The following is a 16,025-nucleotide window of genomic DNA, read 5'->3' as shown; positions in this document are numbered from 1 at the left end:
GTAGTTGGTCCTTTAGGAGGTGGGAATGTGACACAATATATCCACAGGAAAGTATAAAGACATGAACTTTTCAAAGCGCTGGTAGTGCGTTCTGATTTCTATCACCTGAAACGTGCTCAGAACGAGGTGCACCAGCTCGGTCAGTAGTCTTGTATTTGTATCTTCTGAGCACGCTTCAGGTGTTATAAATCTGAACGCACGACCAGCGGTTTTGAAAAGTTCACGTATTTATAATTTCCTGTGGATATATTGTGTCACATTCCCACCTCCTAAAGGACCAACTACACGGACAACGGGTAATGTACACTAAAGAAATACATTTAATTAAACATTCTGGCTTGTAGAGGTCATAACAGGAAACTTTCCTGATTCAAATTCTCATTTCTGTTCGACATCGAATTCAATTAAATTCAACGTCGGGTTTACAGCTGCTTCAGAAGGGGGAAGGGCAGGTAGATTACATACACACAGGTAAAGACTTTCAGCTTGCAAGCAGACACTGGAAGAAGGTTTCTGATTGACAGACGGAAGGGGTTCTGCGCATGCGTTTTGTTGCATATTTTTGTGGGTTATTAACCAGTTCCCATGCACTATTGAGTGTTCACATGGGAATGAATGGTTTCACGTGATCGATGAATTTGTCTACACGGTCAAGGACACGCTGACACGTCACCTTTCTATCACACCTGCAGGAGGCCGTACACACACACGCTTCAGTCAAACAGTACAGTGGAACAGCTGCAGCATTGGTAAGGGAAAGAACGATACCTAGTCAGTTGTACAAATGAATGCATTCAACTGAAATGTGTCTTCTGCATTTAACTCAACGCGTGTGGACCAGAATGGTGTAATAACAGGAAATGATGCGCTTCCTGTCACAATACCACTACGATTAAGAGCGGGAGACTGGACACCCAAGACACACACTGTAGTCGTCTTAAAACTATAGCCAGTAACTTGGTCCCCAGCATTTCACTTTTTTATTTTTACAGATTGGTTAGCTAGCTAGCTAACAGCCTGATTTGTTTATTGAGAAAATAAGTTCCATTTAAATGTTTAAATTATACTGTGTACAAACTCTTGGTCTGAAGTAGATGTCAATCAATTCCAAAACAACACAATTTGGTTATATCTGTATTATAAAAGTCTTGTGTGTTCTGTGAAATAACATGAGGTTTATATTGTTATATTGCGCCAGAGTAGAAAAAGGTTCAACTTAATACAAACCATACCAAGTCAAACATTTTATTTGGCATGATTATTGTAAAAAATAAAAAACATTATCAACAAACAGCTCTAGTAAAAACTTTTTTTTTTTTTTTAAACATCTAAAATATACAACATACACAGAATAAAATAATGATAAAACAATGCATCAGTAAATATTTGACCTATATGATGTACTAAAACAATGTTTTTTGGGGGGGGGCTAGGCTATTTTTGAGGAGGCTTCAGCATCGTCTAGCCCCTCTTTGGAGCCACCCATTGTTTTGGTCCATATTTTTGGTGCCAGTCTCCACCACCGTGGAGCCATCAGTTTTCAGAACAGACAGTTCATGGATCCATCCACCATCTGTTTTCAGAACAGACAGTTCATGCACTTCACAGCCTTGCTGCCGTAGTCCAGACACTCCGGGCCGATGCACTGACAGCAGGCGTTGTGGAACCAGCGGTACTTCGACCCTCCCATCGACTCACAGTATAGTTTACACTGGCGGATGGATACGCAGTCGTCAAAGTAGACCACCGTACACATGTTATCTGGCGGACAAGGGTGGAAGGTGGAAGGATACAGAGAAAAAAAATAGGGCACTGGTCAGCTCTCTCAGTAACCACATCTTTAAAACATAACTAGTAATCCCATGAAAACATATTTATATCCGTAGTAAGTAGTTACCTGCTAAAAGCGGTCATCATTAACCTTCCAATGTTTTCCTTAGGGTTTGCTTTTATGACTGAGGACAATGGGTGTGCTGCTAACACTAAGTGTGACCATGTGTTCTAGATTGCGTCCCAATTGGCACCCTATTCCCTATGCAGTGCACTACTTTTCATTGGGCCCTGGTCAAAAGTGGTTCACTACATAGGGAGACTAGGGTACCAATTGGGACGCACATCTGGTGTTTCTAATGAGTTAACAGCTGGGCATTGTGGTGGGATCCAACCAATGCTCTCATATTTAACCAATATGGGGTCTCAGGAAACTCATGAATGCAGTGTCTTTTTTTTCTATAAGAGCTAGATCAAAGGTTCAGGACCAAACCAGAGAGAGGAGAGAGAGGAGGGGGAACGGGAGGAGAGAGAGAGAGAAAGAAGAGGGGGAACGGGAGGAGAGAGAGAGAGAAAGAAGAGGGGGAACGGGAGGAGAGAGAGAGAGAAAGAAGAGGGGGAACGGGAGGAGAGAGAGAGAGAAAGAAGAGGGGGAACGGGAGGAGAGAGAGAGAGAAAGAAGAGGAGGAACGGGAGGAGAGAGAGAAAAGAGGAGGAACGGGAGGAGAGAGAGAAAAGAGGAGGAACGGGAGGAGAGAGAGAGAAAAGAGGAGGAACGGGAGAAGAGAGAGAGAAGAGGAGGAACGGGAGGAGAGAGAGAGAGAAGAGGAGGAACGGGAGGAGAGAGAGAGAGAAGAGGAGGAACGGGAGGAGAGAGAGAGAGAAAGAAGAGGGGGAACGGGAGGAGAGAGAGAGAGAAAGAAGAGGGGGAACGGGAGGAGAGAGAGAGAGAAAGAAGAGGGGGAACGGGAGGAGAGAGAAAGAAGAGGGGGAACGGGAGGAGAGAGAAAGAAGAGGGGGAACGGGAGGAGAGAGAGAAAAAAGAGGAGGAACGGGAGGAGAGAGAGAGAAAAAAGAGGAGGAACGGGAGGAGAGAGAGAAAAGAGGAGGAACGGGAGGAGAGAGAGAGAAAAGAGGAGGAACGGGAGGAGAGAGAGAGAAGAGGAGGAACGGGAGGAGAGAGAGAGAAAAGAGGAGGAACGGGAGGAGAGAGAGAGAGAAGAGGAGGAACGGGAGGAGAGAGAGAGAGAAGAGGAGGAACGGGAGGAGAGAGAGAGAAGAGGAGGAACGGGAGGAGAGAGAGAGAGAAGAGGAGGAACGGGAGGAGAGAGAGAGAAGAGGAGGAACGGGAGGAGAGGATGATGAGAGAAGAGGAAGAACGGGAGGAGGAGGGGAGGAGGAGAGAGAAGAGGAGGATGATGAGGAGAGGAGGATGATGAGGAGAGGAGGAAAAGGCAGTTCACATCACCAACATCATCCCTCCGGACTGAACACAACATCCGATTTGGTGTTTCTCCTCTAGTGGGATGACATGTAGTGTAAACTAGAAAATAAAGGAGAGCTGCAAACTCTAGGAGCTCAGATGTAAAAATACAATATCCAACGTTTCGTTATACCCTGATGAAGACAGCTCGTCTGTCGAAACGTTGGATATTACATTTTTCCATCTGAGCTCCTAGAGTGTGCCTTTATTTTCAAGTTTTCAACTCCGCTAGCCAGCACCTCGCCTAAATAGGTGTGCGTTTCTTTCCTTCTAGAATGTAGTGTAAACTAACCACTCAGTGTTTTACACAGTCTAAACAGTGTTCACTGCAACGAAGCCCAACTGTCTCTGTAATGACTACGGTGGTCCATTCATAGAAATGTAATCTATCATACTATTCTAGTTCTGTGGTTCCACAGTCAAATCATTCTAGTTCTGTGGTTCCACAGTCAAATCATTCTAGTTCTGTGGTTCCACAGTGATTCTGTGGTTCCACAGTCAAATCATTCTAGTTATGTGGTTCCACAGTCAAATCATTCTAGTTCTGTGGTTCCACAGTCAAATCATTCTAGTTCTATGGTTTCGCAACCTTGAGTGTCGTAGCTGCCGTGGATGCTGTTGGCGGGGAGCGATATGTTCTGGTGCTGGTCGTCAAGCGTCTCTAGGAAAGAGACCAGGTTCTCATGGTGAGATAGTTCCTCGGCAACGGGAAAGGACACCACCATCATGTTGATAGGGGCGTCGCCCTCCGTGAGGGCTCGGAACAGCGAGGGGATTGGTCGATGGAGTTCCTCCACTGTGCTCTTGGAGGTGGCTGGAGTATCACTGTAGTTCTTAGGGTTACACATCCCTGAGAGAGAAAAAGAGAGAACGAGGGAGAGGCAGAGGGAGAGAACGAGGGAGAGTTTACAACGTAATTAGTGCAGTAAAAAATATAATGCAATACGGTCTGATATACCACGGCTGTCAGCCAACCAGCATTCAGGGCTCGAACCACCCAGTTTATAATTCAGTATAGCTCCCTTAATTTTCAGAGTCCAATAACGAGTCCACTTTTAAACCAACCTGTGCAGAAAACAACTTGCCAAGTGCACTCAGTCATTTAAATAACTCCACAGACATTCCTGTCTAATTGAGGAGGCTGGTAACAACCGTATCGTTTTTGACTGAGCTGAGGTATTGTTGTGTTTCATGAATAAACACACATATTGTACTGTTTGAGATGTGACTTACCAACACACACATACACACACACACACACACACACACACAGTACTCACCAACACAGTCACAGCATTCCTCCCACAGTGTCCCCAGACAGAGCATACACTCTTTACAACATGAACAGTTCCCGTCGGATGGACGACACTGACACAGCTCCTGCAACACACACACACACACACACACACACACACACACACAACCAAGTCAATACAATAAACTACTGACAAGATACAGTATGTTGTTCTCAGAGCTGAGGTTATAGTTTTCAAAGACAGAACCAAGTCTCCACAGAGACCTGTCTAGAAACATTTCAGAAAAACAGCAGGTCTCTGTCCAGATTTACATTCCACTGTTAGAAATAAAACAAACAGTCAAGCATTCATAACAGAGACCCTCTATTACTAGTCAGAGCAACTTCATATCACATGGTATCTTCTCCAGGAAGGAAGGGGAATCTACATGATACTGTATGGTATCTTCTCTAGGAAGGAGAGGAACAAACCTGATACTGTATGGTATCTTCTCTAGGAAGGAAGGGGAACAAACATGATACTGTATGGTATCTTCTCTAGGAAGGATGGAGTTACAGTTGGACACGCTAGGCTCATGTCTGGTTAGGAGTGGAACATAAATACATGATATTGTATGCATGTACATGTTCAGGCACGCGGCAAGTTCACAACACACAAGCAATTGATTTTTCTGCATTAACCCAAACTCAATTGTGAACCAGAAGAATTTTCACTGTACAAGTATGCTAAATTCTAATAAAATCTTGTCTTGGAAAGCACAAAGAAAAAGGAAAATCTAGGACACATGTACATTGTTTCAACAAAAGTGAAAACACATTTTGGCAACAAACTAAAGCCACCGTGGTGGGGTAAAGAGTGAGCAATGAGTTGGGCCGGGGTGCCATTTCGGGGGGCCACAAGGGGGTCCAAAATTGTTGTCACAGGGGCACTTGCCTCCCCCCCAGAACCGCCACTGCCGGCCTAAAGCCTAGAACAGCCTCACAACTCATCCTCCTTCCTGTCCGGGGAGTTCAGACCAATGACTCTGGTTGTTGTGGATGTGTCACTAGCCCATTAAATCACTAGGAGAGACTGTTGCTTTCACGGACAAGTTAACAAGCGTCTGAGAGTTCAAAGCAGCAAGTCTATAAATACTCAGAGGCTCTACTCAGAACACACGGAATATCCAGTGGCTACAGACAGGTGTCATGCATGGAAAGATGTGATGGTAGAGAGAGAGAGGTAGAGAGACAGGCTATGTGCCCACTGCCCACAAAATGAGGAGGAAACTGAGCTGCACTTCCTAACCTTCTGCCAAACTGTATGACCATATTAGAGAGACATATTTCCCACAAAGAATTTGAAAACAAATCCAATTTTGAGAAACTCCCATATCAACTGGGTTTACATACCAGTGTGACATCACAGCAGCAAGATGTGTGACCTGTTGCCACAAGAAAAAAGGGCAACCAGTGAAGAACAAACACCATTGTAAATACAACCCATATTTATGTTTATTTTCCCTTTTGTACTTTCACTATTTGCATGTCGTTACAACACTGTATGACCTTTGAAATGTGTGAGTAATGTTTACTGTTCATTTTATATTGTTTATTTCACTTTTGTTTATTATCTATTTCACTTGCTTTGGAAATGGAAACATATTTCCCATGCCAATAAAGCCCTTTGAATTGACATTGACAGAGAGAGAGAGTTCATCTGGATTTGGCCTAAGGAGCAGGAACCCAGACTTCACCAAATAAAAACACAGGCATTCTCATCCTACAAGAAGCATGGTATAGAGGAGATGGACCCACTGGTTACCCTCTAGGTTACAGAGAGCTGGTCGTCCCATCCACCACACTACCAGGTGTGAAACAGGGAGGAAACTAGGTCTGCTATTAGCTAATATAGAGCAGACCTAACCCACTATTACATTTATCAAAACAGGAACCTTTTACTTTTGGTTAGAATATAATTTAAAAAAGGAAACTAGAAATCCATGAAGTTTCATGCAAATGTCTGCTAATTATCACTGTTTATAGTTTAGAAACATTTAAGAGTTGTAGTTAGGCTAGCCAGCTATATTGTAAATGTAGAACCCTCTGTGGAAAGGGTTCTACCTGGAACCAAAAAGGGTTCTACCTGGAACCAAAAAGGGTTCTACCTGGAACCAAAAAGGGTTCTACCTGGAACCAAAAAGGGTTCTACCTGGAACCAAAAAGGGTTCTACCTGGAACCAAAAAGGGTTCTTTAAAATGGTTCTCCTATGGGGAAAGTCGAAGAACCCTTTTAGATTATAGATAGCAGCTTATTTTCTAAGAGTGAATAGCTGTTGTTTTTAATGGTACAGAATAATGTATAGAATTACAGTGGCAAGGAAAAGGTGTGTGAACCCTCAGGAATTACCTGGATTTCTGCATAAATATGACATAACATTTGATCTGATCTTCATCTAAGTCACAACAACAGACAAACACAGTCTGCTTAAACTAATAACACACAAATTATTGTATTTTTCTTGTCTATATTGAATACATAATTTAAACATTCACATTGTAGGTTGGAAAAAGTATGTGAACCCCTAGGCTAATGACTTCTCCAAAAGCTAATTGGAGTCAGGAGTCAGCTAACCTGGAATCAATGAGACGAGATTGGAAATTTTGGTTAGAGCTGCCATGTCCCATAAAGAACACTCACAAAATTTGAATTTGCTATTCACAAGAAGCGTTGCCTGATGTGAACCATGCCTCGAACAAAAGAGATCTCAGAAGACCTGAGATTAAAAGTTGTTGCCCTACATAAAGCTGGAAAGGGTTACAAAAGTATCTCTAAAAGTCAGTCCACGGTAAGACAAATTGTCTATAAATGGAGAAATATCAGCACGGTTGCTACTCTCCCTAGGAGTGGCCGTTCTGCAAAGATGACTGCAAGATCAAAAGCGCAGAATTCTCAATGAGGTTCAGAAGAATCCTAGAGTGTCAGCTAAAGACTTACAGAAATCTCTGGAACATGTTAACATCTCTGTTGACAAGTCTACAAAACGTAGAACATGAAACAGGAATGGTGTTCATGGGACGACACCACGGAAGAAGCCACCACGGAAGAAGCCACCACGGAAGAAGCCACCACGGAAGAAGCCACCACGGAAGAAGCCACCACGGAAGAAGCCACCACGGAAGAAGCCACCACGGAAGAAGCCACCACGGAAGAAGCCACCACGGAAAAAGCCACCACGGAAGAAGCCACCACGGAAGAAGCCACCACGGAAAAAGCCACCACGGAAAAAGCCACCACGGAAAAAGCCACCACGGAAAAAGCCACCACGGAAGAAGCCACCACGGAAGAAGCCACCACGGAAAAAGCCACCACGGAAGAAGCCACCACGGAAGAAGCCACCACGGAAGAAGCCACCACGGAAGAAGCCACCACGGAAGAAGCCACCACGGAAGAAGCCACCACGGAAGAAGCCACCACGGAAGAAGCCACCACGGAAGAAGCCACCACGGAAGAAGCCACCACGGAAGAAGCCACCACGGAAGAAGCCACCACGGAAGAAGCCACCACGGAAAAAGCCACCACGGAAGAAGCCACCACGGAAGAAGCCACCACGGAAGAAGCCACCACGGAAGAAGCCACCACGGAAGAAGCCACCACGGAAGAAGCCACCACGGAAGAAGCCACCACGGAAAAAGCCACCACGGAAGAAGCCACCACGGAAAAAGCCACCACGGAAGAAGCCACCACGGAAGAAGCCACCACGGAAGAAGCCACCACGGAAGAAGCCACCACGGAAGAAGCCACCACGGAAGAAGCCACCACGGAAGAAGCCACCACGGAAGAAGCCACCACGGAAGAAGCCACCACGGAAGAAGCCACCACGGAAGAAGCCACCACGGAAGAAGCCACCACGGAAGAAGCCACCACGGAAGAAGCCACCACGGAAGAAGCCACCACGGAAGAAGCCACCACGGAAGAAGCCACTGCTGTCCAAAAAAAAACATGTTTGCTGAAGTTTGCAAAGGAGCACCTGGATGTTCCACAGCGCTACTGGAAAAATATTCTATGGACAGATGAAACTAAAGTTGAGTTGTTTGGAAGGATGACACAACACTGTGTGAGGAGAAAAAAAGGCACAGCACACCAACATCAAAACCTCATCCCAACTGTAAAGTCTGGTGGAGGGAGCATCATGGTTTAGGGCTGCTTTGCTGCCTCAGGGTCTGGACAGCTTGCTATCGTTGACGAAAAAATTAATTCCCAAGTTCATCAAGACATTTTTGAGGAGAATGTAAGGCTATCTGTCCGCCAATTGAAGCTCAACAGAAGTTGGGTGACGCAACAGGACAACAACCCAAAAACACAGAAGTAAATCAACAACAGAATGGCTTGAACAGAAGAAAATATGCCTTCTGGGGTGGCCCAGTCAGTCCTGACCTCAAGGGACCTCAAGGGAGTGGTTCACACCAGACATACCAAGAATATTGCTGAACTGAAACAGTTTTGTAAAGAGGAATGGTCCAAAACTCCTCCTGACCGTTGTGCAGGTCTGATCCACAACTAGAGAAAACGTTTGGTTGAGGTTATTGCTGCCCAAAGGAGGGTCAACCAGTTATTAAATCCAAGGGTTCACATACTTTTCCCACCCTGCACTGTGAATGTTTACACGGTGTGTTCATTAAAGACACGAGAACGTATAATTGTTTATGTTATTAGTTTAAAGCAGACTGGGTTTGTCTGTTGTTGTGACTTAGATAAAGATCAGATAACATTTTATGACCAATTTATGTAGAAATCCAGGTAATTCTAAAAGGTTCACATACCTTTTTCTTCCCACTGTTTACTCAGGGTCTTTCAACCCCGGTGGAACTCTAGAGCTTGGTGGCAGCTCCTGGCTTTCCAACACCGGGTCCGGCCACCAGGGGGGAGTCTTTTATACTTTTTCCTTACCACTGTTGTAAAGGCACATAATGCAACTGGATAAACCACATGAACAAACTAGTGGAGGGAAAAGTGAAAATTCAATAATAGGATACAAATATACAAGACACAGTCACACACACACACACGGTTGTAATGCAAAGATAGTGTTTGGTTTGGAGTCTGTTCAAAAAAAATAATAATTGGCTGGATTGATGACATCACAAGTGTTCACATTACCCTCTTCTACACATCACCAAGATATGACACACACACACACACACACCTGTATGAGGCACTTGCTGACGTCGGAGGCGCAGAGGGCCTTGTTACAGGCGCTGGTCTGAGAAGATCCTGATAGGACCAGGAGGAAGAGGAGGGTAGTGGAAGCTGGGACCAGAACACACAGCTGACCAGGCCTCATCCTGATGGTCGGCTCAACACACAGCAACGCAACGTGTGTCTGTCCACCTGACTCTACACACAAGAGAGAATAGTGTTAGTGGGAGGTGTGTGTGTGGGGGGATACAAATCTGATAGATACTTCACTACATTCCTAAAGAAAATAATGTACTTTTTACTCCATACATTTTCCCTGACATCCCAAATGTACTCATTACATGTTGACAAGAAAATGGTCCAATTGATACACATCAAGAGAACATCCCTGGTCATCCCTACTGCCTCTGATCTGGAGGACTCACTAAACAGAAAACATCCCTGGTCATCCCTACTGCCTCTGATCTGGAGGACTCACTAAACAGAGAACATCCCTGGTCATCCCTACTGCCTCTGATCTGGAGGACTCACTAAACAGAAAACATCCCTGGTCATCCCTACTGCCTCTGATCTGGAGGACTCACTAAACAGAGAACATCCCTGGGCATCGCTACTGTCTCTGATCTGGAGGACTCACTAAACAGAGAACATCCCTGGTCATCCCTACTGCCTCTGATCTGGAGGACTCACTAAACAGAGAACATCCCTGATCATCCCTACTGCCTCTGATCTGAAGGACTCACTAAACAGAGAACATCCCTGGTCATCCCTACTAGCCTCTGATCTGAAGGACTCACTAAACAGAGAACATCCCTGGTCATCCCTACTGCCTCTGATCTGAAGGACTCACTAAACAGAGAACATCCCTGGTCATGCCTACTGCCTCTGATCTGGAGGACTCACTAAACAGAGAACATCCCTGGTCATCCCTACTAGCCTCTGATCTGGAGGACTCACTAAACAGAGAACATCCCTGGTCATCTCTACTGCCTCTGATCTGGAGGACTCACTAAACAGAGAACATCCCTGGTCATCCCTACTAGCCTCTGATCTGGAGGACTCACTAAACAGAGAACATCCCTGGTCATCTACTGCCTCTGATCTGGAGGACTCACTAAACAGAGAACATCCCTGGTCATCTCTACTGCCTCTGATCTGGAGGAATCACTAAACAGAGAACATCCCTGGTCATCTCTACTGTCTCTGATCTGGAGGACTCACTAAACAGAGAACATCCCTGGTCATCCCTACTAGCCTCTGATCTGGAGGACTCACTAAACAGAGAACATCCCTGGTCATCTACTGCCTCTGATCTGAAGGACTCACTAAACAGAGAACATCCCTGGTCATCCCTACTAGCCTCTGATCTGAAGGACTCACTAAACAGAGAACATCCCTGGTCATCCCTACTACCTCTGATCTGGAGGACTCACTAAACAGAGAACATCCCTGGTCATCCCTACTAGCCTCTGATCTGGAGGACTCACTAAACAGAGAACATCCCTGGTCATCCCTACTAGCCTCTGATCTGAAGGACTCACTAAACAGAGAACATCCCTGGTCATCCCTACTAGCCTCTGATCTGGAGGACTCACTAAACAGAGAACATCCCTGGACATCCCTACTAGCCTCTGATCTGGAGGACTCACTAAACAGAGAACATCCCTGGTCATCCCTACTAGCCTCTGATCTGGAGGACTCACTAAACAGAGAACATCCCTGGTCATCCCTACTGCCTCTGATCTGGAGGACTCACTAAACAGAGAACATCCCTGGTCATCCCTACTAGCCTCTGATCTGGAGGACTCACTAAACAGAGAACATCCCTGGTCATCTACTGCCTCTGATCTGGAGGACTCACTAAACAGAGAACATCCCTGGTCATCCCTACTGCCTCTGATCTGGTGGACTCACTAAACAGAGAACATCCCTGGTCATCCCTACTGCCTCTGATCTGGTGGACTCACTAAACAGAGAACATCCCTGGTCATCCCTACTGCCTCTGATCTGGTGGACTCACTAAACAGAGAACATCCCTGGTCACCCCTACTGATCTGATCTGGAGGACTCACTAAACAGAGAACATCCCTGGTCACCCCTACTGTCTCTGATCTGGAGGACTCACTAAACAGAGAACATCCCTGGTCATCCCTACTAGCCTCTGATCTGGAGGACTCACTAAACAGAGAACATCCCTGGTCATCCCTACTGTCTCTGATCTGGAGGACTCACTAAACACAAATGCTTCATTTCTAAATGATATCTGAGTGTTGGAGTGTGCCTGTCGCTTTCCGTTAATAAAATAAAATGAGTAAATCATGCCGTCTGGATTGCTTAATATAAGAAATTTGAAATTATTTATACTTTTACTTTTGATTCTTAAGTATATTTAAAACCAAATACTTTGACTTTTACTCAAGTAGTATTTTACTGGGTCACTTTCACTTGAGTCATTTTCTATTAAGGATATCTTTACTTTTACTCAAGTATGACAATTGGGTACTTTTCCCCACCACTGCATTTACACACAGAACAGTCAGCTTCTGCTGTGAATAATGCAGAGGATTTACATTCTCTATGACAAGACACCAAAAATCACAACCTTTATAGGCAATTACGTCAAGATAAAAAAAGTTATATAAAATCAATAACAAACCGTATTGTTATGAAATCCTGTTTGGTTACAACATATTGACAATAATGTAGGCTCCCATTTGATGTAATGAATAAAAATGTCTCCGCTGTGATATTTGTTGTTGTTTTTTGTGTGTTTCTCTTACTACAAATACACTGAAGCAGCCCGGGCAGTTAGTAGAAGATCTATGTGCCCCAAGTGAGAGAATATTAGAGTAGCATTTGCCTTGCCCTTTCATTTTTCACAATGGAAAGAGGAGAAGACCATTGTGAAAACCACAAGTTATAGTCATTTCGTTAATGACACTGCACTTACAGTAAGTAGCCTAGCATACCTTCTACTAGTCGTTTTACACGTCGCTTTCCTAGGGGCTAAAACGCCTACCTAGAACACCTAAACCGTTTCCTCGTACGCACAACACCGATTCATCCAGTAACGCCACATGCGTCAAGATGAGATTTTTTAACACTCACCGCGACAGAGTTGCAATAGTTTGGGACGTTTGTTTTTGATTGACGGCTGTATCTCCTATGAACGCAACGCCGCCAGTTTCCTCGCCGGTTCTGGATGGAATAATAACGTGGACTACAGGGTCCCGGGCGTCAGTTTCTCTGCCACAGCAACACACATCTACAGGGCAGTAGGACGCCTTAAAGACACACCGTTCATTTTCACATCCAGAGTAGACCAGCAACTTGGTACGTTAGTTAGTTGGACACATAGGACGCGTTTGAGTGGTAACATGCTGACCAGACCGGACACGTCGCGTGCGCAAGCGTAGCAAAATACATTTAGAAATCCATGTTAGTCAATTATTGCGCGCGCGCCAACGCGCTTCTGCGTTGCCAAGGGCTAAAATAGAAATCAGTCCTTTTTATGACGCAGATCGTGCTGAAAGTCCTGCCTCTCCCATCTCCTCATTGGTTTATAGAAGCAGGTACCCACGTGCCATCTCCTCATTGGTTATAACAACATGGGTGATTGGAAGAGCAACTGTTTTGCAGGTTGTTGTGGTAATACAATGAAAGTTTAGATGCATCACCATACAAGTTCAAAGATGAAAAAGCCTGGAAGGAGGAGAGACTAGAAAATAATTTGGTTGGCCGTTTTATGTGTGGATTAATTGTCGGAGTAGAGGACCTTGTGCATTTCAGGTAAAATAACAACTCAATGTTTATATCCCAGGACAAATTAGCTAGCAACAGCAAGCTAGTTAAAAAGGACAAATTAGCTAGCAAGTGCAAGATAACTAGTTAAATTGCCATACATGTTTAATGCTTTTCGACCTGTCCCCAAATTAATGTCATTGTTTCAGAGTTTGTTTTGATTTTTTTTTTTTATTATTATTTTTTTTAAATTAATTTCAAATCAATACATAAAGCACATGAGGGAACACAAGCATACATAGATTACAAACAATAGACAATCGAGCTAGGGGGTACAATATCACATTACAATTACACAAGGACCTTAAGGGACATGCATATACAGTGCCTTGCGAAAGTATTCGGCCCCCTTGAACTATGCGACCTTTTGCCACATTTCAGGCTTCAAACATAAAGATATAAAACTGTATTTTTTTGTGAAGAATCAACAAGTGGGACACAATCATGAAGTGGAACGACATTTATTGGATATTTCAAACTTTTTTAACAAATCAAAAACTGAAAAATTGGGCGTGCAAAATTATTCAGCCCCCTTAAGTTAATACTTTGTAGCGCCACCTTTTGCTGCGATTACAGCTGTAAGTCGCTTGGGGTATGTCTCTATCAGTTTTGCACATCGAGAGACTGACATTTTTTCCCATTCCTCCTTGCAAAACAGCTCGAGCTCAGTGAGGTTGGATGGAGAGCATTTGTGAACAGCAGTTTTCAGTTCTTTCCACAGAATCTCGATTTGGATTCAGGTCTGGACTTTGACTTGGCCATTCTAACACCTGGATATGTTTATTTTTGAACCATTCCATTGTAGATTTTGCTTTATGTTTTGGATCATTGTCTTGTTGGAAGACAAATCTCCGTCCCAGTCTCAGGTCTTTTGCAGACTCCATCAGGTTTTCTTCCAGAATGGTCCTGTATTTGGCTCCATCCATCTTCCCATCAATTTTAACCATCTTCCCTGTCCCTGCTGAAGAAAAGCAGGCCCAAACCATGATGCTGCCACCACCATGTTTGACAGTGGGGATGGTGTGTTCAGCTGTGTTGCTTTTACGCCAAACATAAAGTTTTGCATTGCTGCCAAAAAGTTCAATTTTGGTTTCATCTGACCAGAGCACCTTCTTCCACATGTTTAGTGTGTCTCCCAGGTGGCTTGTGGCAAACTTTAAAAAACACTTTTTATGGACATCTTTAAGAAATGGCTTTCTTCTTGCCAATCTTCCATAAAGGTCAGATTTGTGCAATATACGACTGATTGTTGTCCTATGGACAGAGTCTCCCACCTCAGCTGTAGATCTCTGCAGTTCATCCAGAGTGATCATGGGCCTCTTGGCTGCATCTCTGATCAGTCTTCTCCTTGTATGAGCTGAAAGTTTAGAGGGATGGCCAGGTCTTGGTAGATTTGCAGTGGTCTGATACTCCTTCAATTTCAATATTATCGCTTGCACAGTGCTCCTTGGGATGTTTAAAGCTTGGGAAATCTTTTTGTATCCAAATCCGGCTTTAAACTTCTTCACAACAGTATCTCGGACCTGCCTGGTGTGTTCCTTGTTCTTCATGATGCTCTCTGCGCTTTTAACGGACCTCTGAGACTATCACAGTGCAGGTGCATTTATGCGGAGACTTGATTACACACAGGTGGATTGTATTTATCATCATTAGTCATTTAGGTCAACATTGGATCATTCAGAGATCCTCACTGAATTTCTGGAGAGAGTTTGCTGCACTGAAAGTAAAGGGGCTGAATAATTTTGCACGCCCAATTTTTCAGTTTTTGATTTGTTAAAAAAGTTTGAAATATCCAATAAATGTCATTCCACTTCATGATTGTGTCCCACTTGTTGTTGATTCTTCACAAAAAAATAGTTTTATATCTTTATGTTTGAAGCCTGAAATGTGGCAAAAGGTCGCAAAGTTCAAGGGGGCCGAATACTTTCGCAAGGCACTGTACTTACAATTCTAACAGCTTTTTTGTTAGTAGAGCATTTAACTGTCTTAAAATACAGTTCAATTTATTTTTGTAGGGTACGAAAATGTGGTTTTCTGTTTGTAAATTTACTTTTGTGTATATGAAATTTGGCCAAAAGAATAATGAAATGAATTACATAAAAATTATTCTGCTTATTTCTATTGTATGTAAAGAATCCAAACAGGATTGTTTTGATATTTTAACATGCGTGTCATGATCGCGTTTGGTGTAGGGGGACAAAATAAATTTGCGCACGATGGTGCACACGCGCAGCCGATTTGGGTTCCGTGTAAGGCGAAAGCAACTGACTGTACGAAAGTCGAGGGTTGAATTCGGGGATGGGTGAATCTGCAACAGCCGAAAGTCAGACACTAATATGGGTTAACCGATAGCAAGTCTCTGATCTACATGGCAGTTGTTTATAACAGTTGGTCTTTAACCTCTACAGCAGGGGTGTCAAACTCAAATACCCAGTGGGCCAAAATGTAAAACCTGAACAAAGTCACGGGCCAACATTGAACAAATTAACCTTTTAATATGGACCCAAACAAGTTTTGCTTTAACATTGAATATGGAA

General features: G+C 44.0%; 1 protein-coding gene across 2 annotated transcripts; it reads right to left on the bottom strand.

Moving 5' to 3' along the window:
* Positions 1-1,121: 1,121 nt before the first annotated feature.
* Positions 1,122-13,169, bottom strand: LOC139377212 (twisted gastrulation protein homolog 1-A-like). Of its 2 annotated transcripts, none has more exons than XM_071120212.1 (5): positions 12,796-13,169; positions 9,695-9,885; positions 4,534-4,633; positions 3,843-4,103; positions 1,122-1,761 (listed from the first exon to the last, which is right to left on the bottom strand). In XM_071120212.1, exons 2-5 carry the CDS (start codon positions 9,830-9,832, stop codon positions 1,580-1,582), a joined length of 681 nt encoding a protein of 226 aa, XP_070976313.1. In that variant the 5' UTR covers positions 9,833-9,885; positions 12,796-13,169; the 3' UTR covers positions 1,122-1,579. The 2 variants fall into 2 exon arrangements, with proteins under 2 accessions (XP_070976313.1, XP_070976314.1); XM_071120213.1 differs by having other exon boundaries at positions 1,501-1,761; positions 9,695-9,879; positions 12,796-12,827.
* Positions 13,170-16,025: the final 2,856 nt, after the last annotated feature.

This window comes from Oncorhynchus clarkii, chromosome 20 (genome assembly GCF_045791955.1).
Source record: "Oncorhynchus clarkii lewisi isolate Uvic-CL-2024 chromosome 20, UVic_Ocla_1.0, whole genome shotgun sequence".
In the NCBI taxonomy this organism is placed as follows: domain Eukaryota; kingdom Metazoa; phylum Chordata; class Actinopteri; order Salmoniformes; family Salmonidae; genus Oncorhynchus; species Oncorhynchus clarkii.
This window is presented reverse-complemented; position numbering and strand designations above follow the sequence as displayed.

Bases quoted from the DNA above. Each gene is read 5' to 3' on its own strand.
- LOC139377212 (XM_071120212.1), bottom strand. From the start codon at position 9,832: ATGAGGCCTGGTCAGCTGTGTGTTCTGGTCCCAGCTTCCACTACCCTC. The intron at 4,634-9,694 runs GTGTGTGTGTGT...TGTGTGTTGCAG, and splicing joins TCAGCAAGTGCCTCATACAG to GAGCTGTGTCAGTGTCGTCC. The intron at 4,104-4,533 runs GTGAGTACTGTG...TTTCTCTCTCAG, and splicing joins GGAATGCTGTGACTGTGTTG to GGATGTGTAACCCTAAGAAC.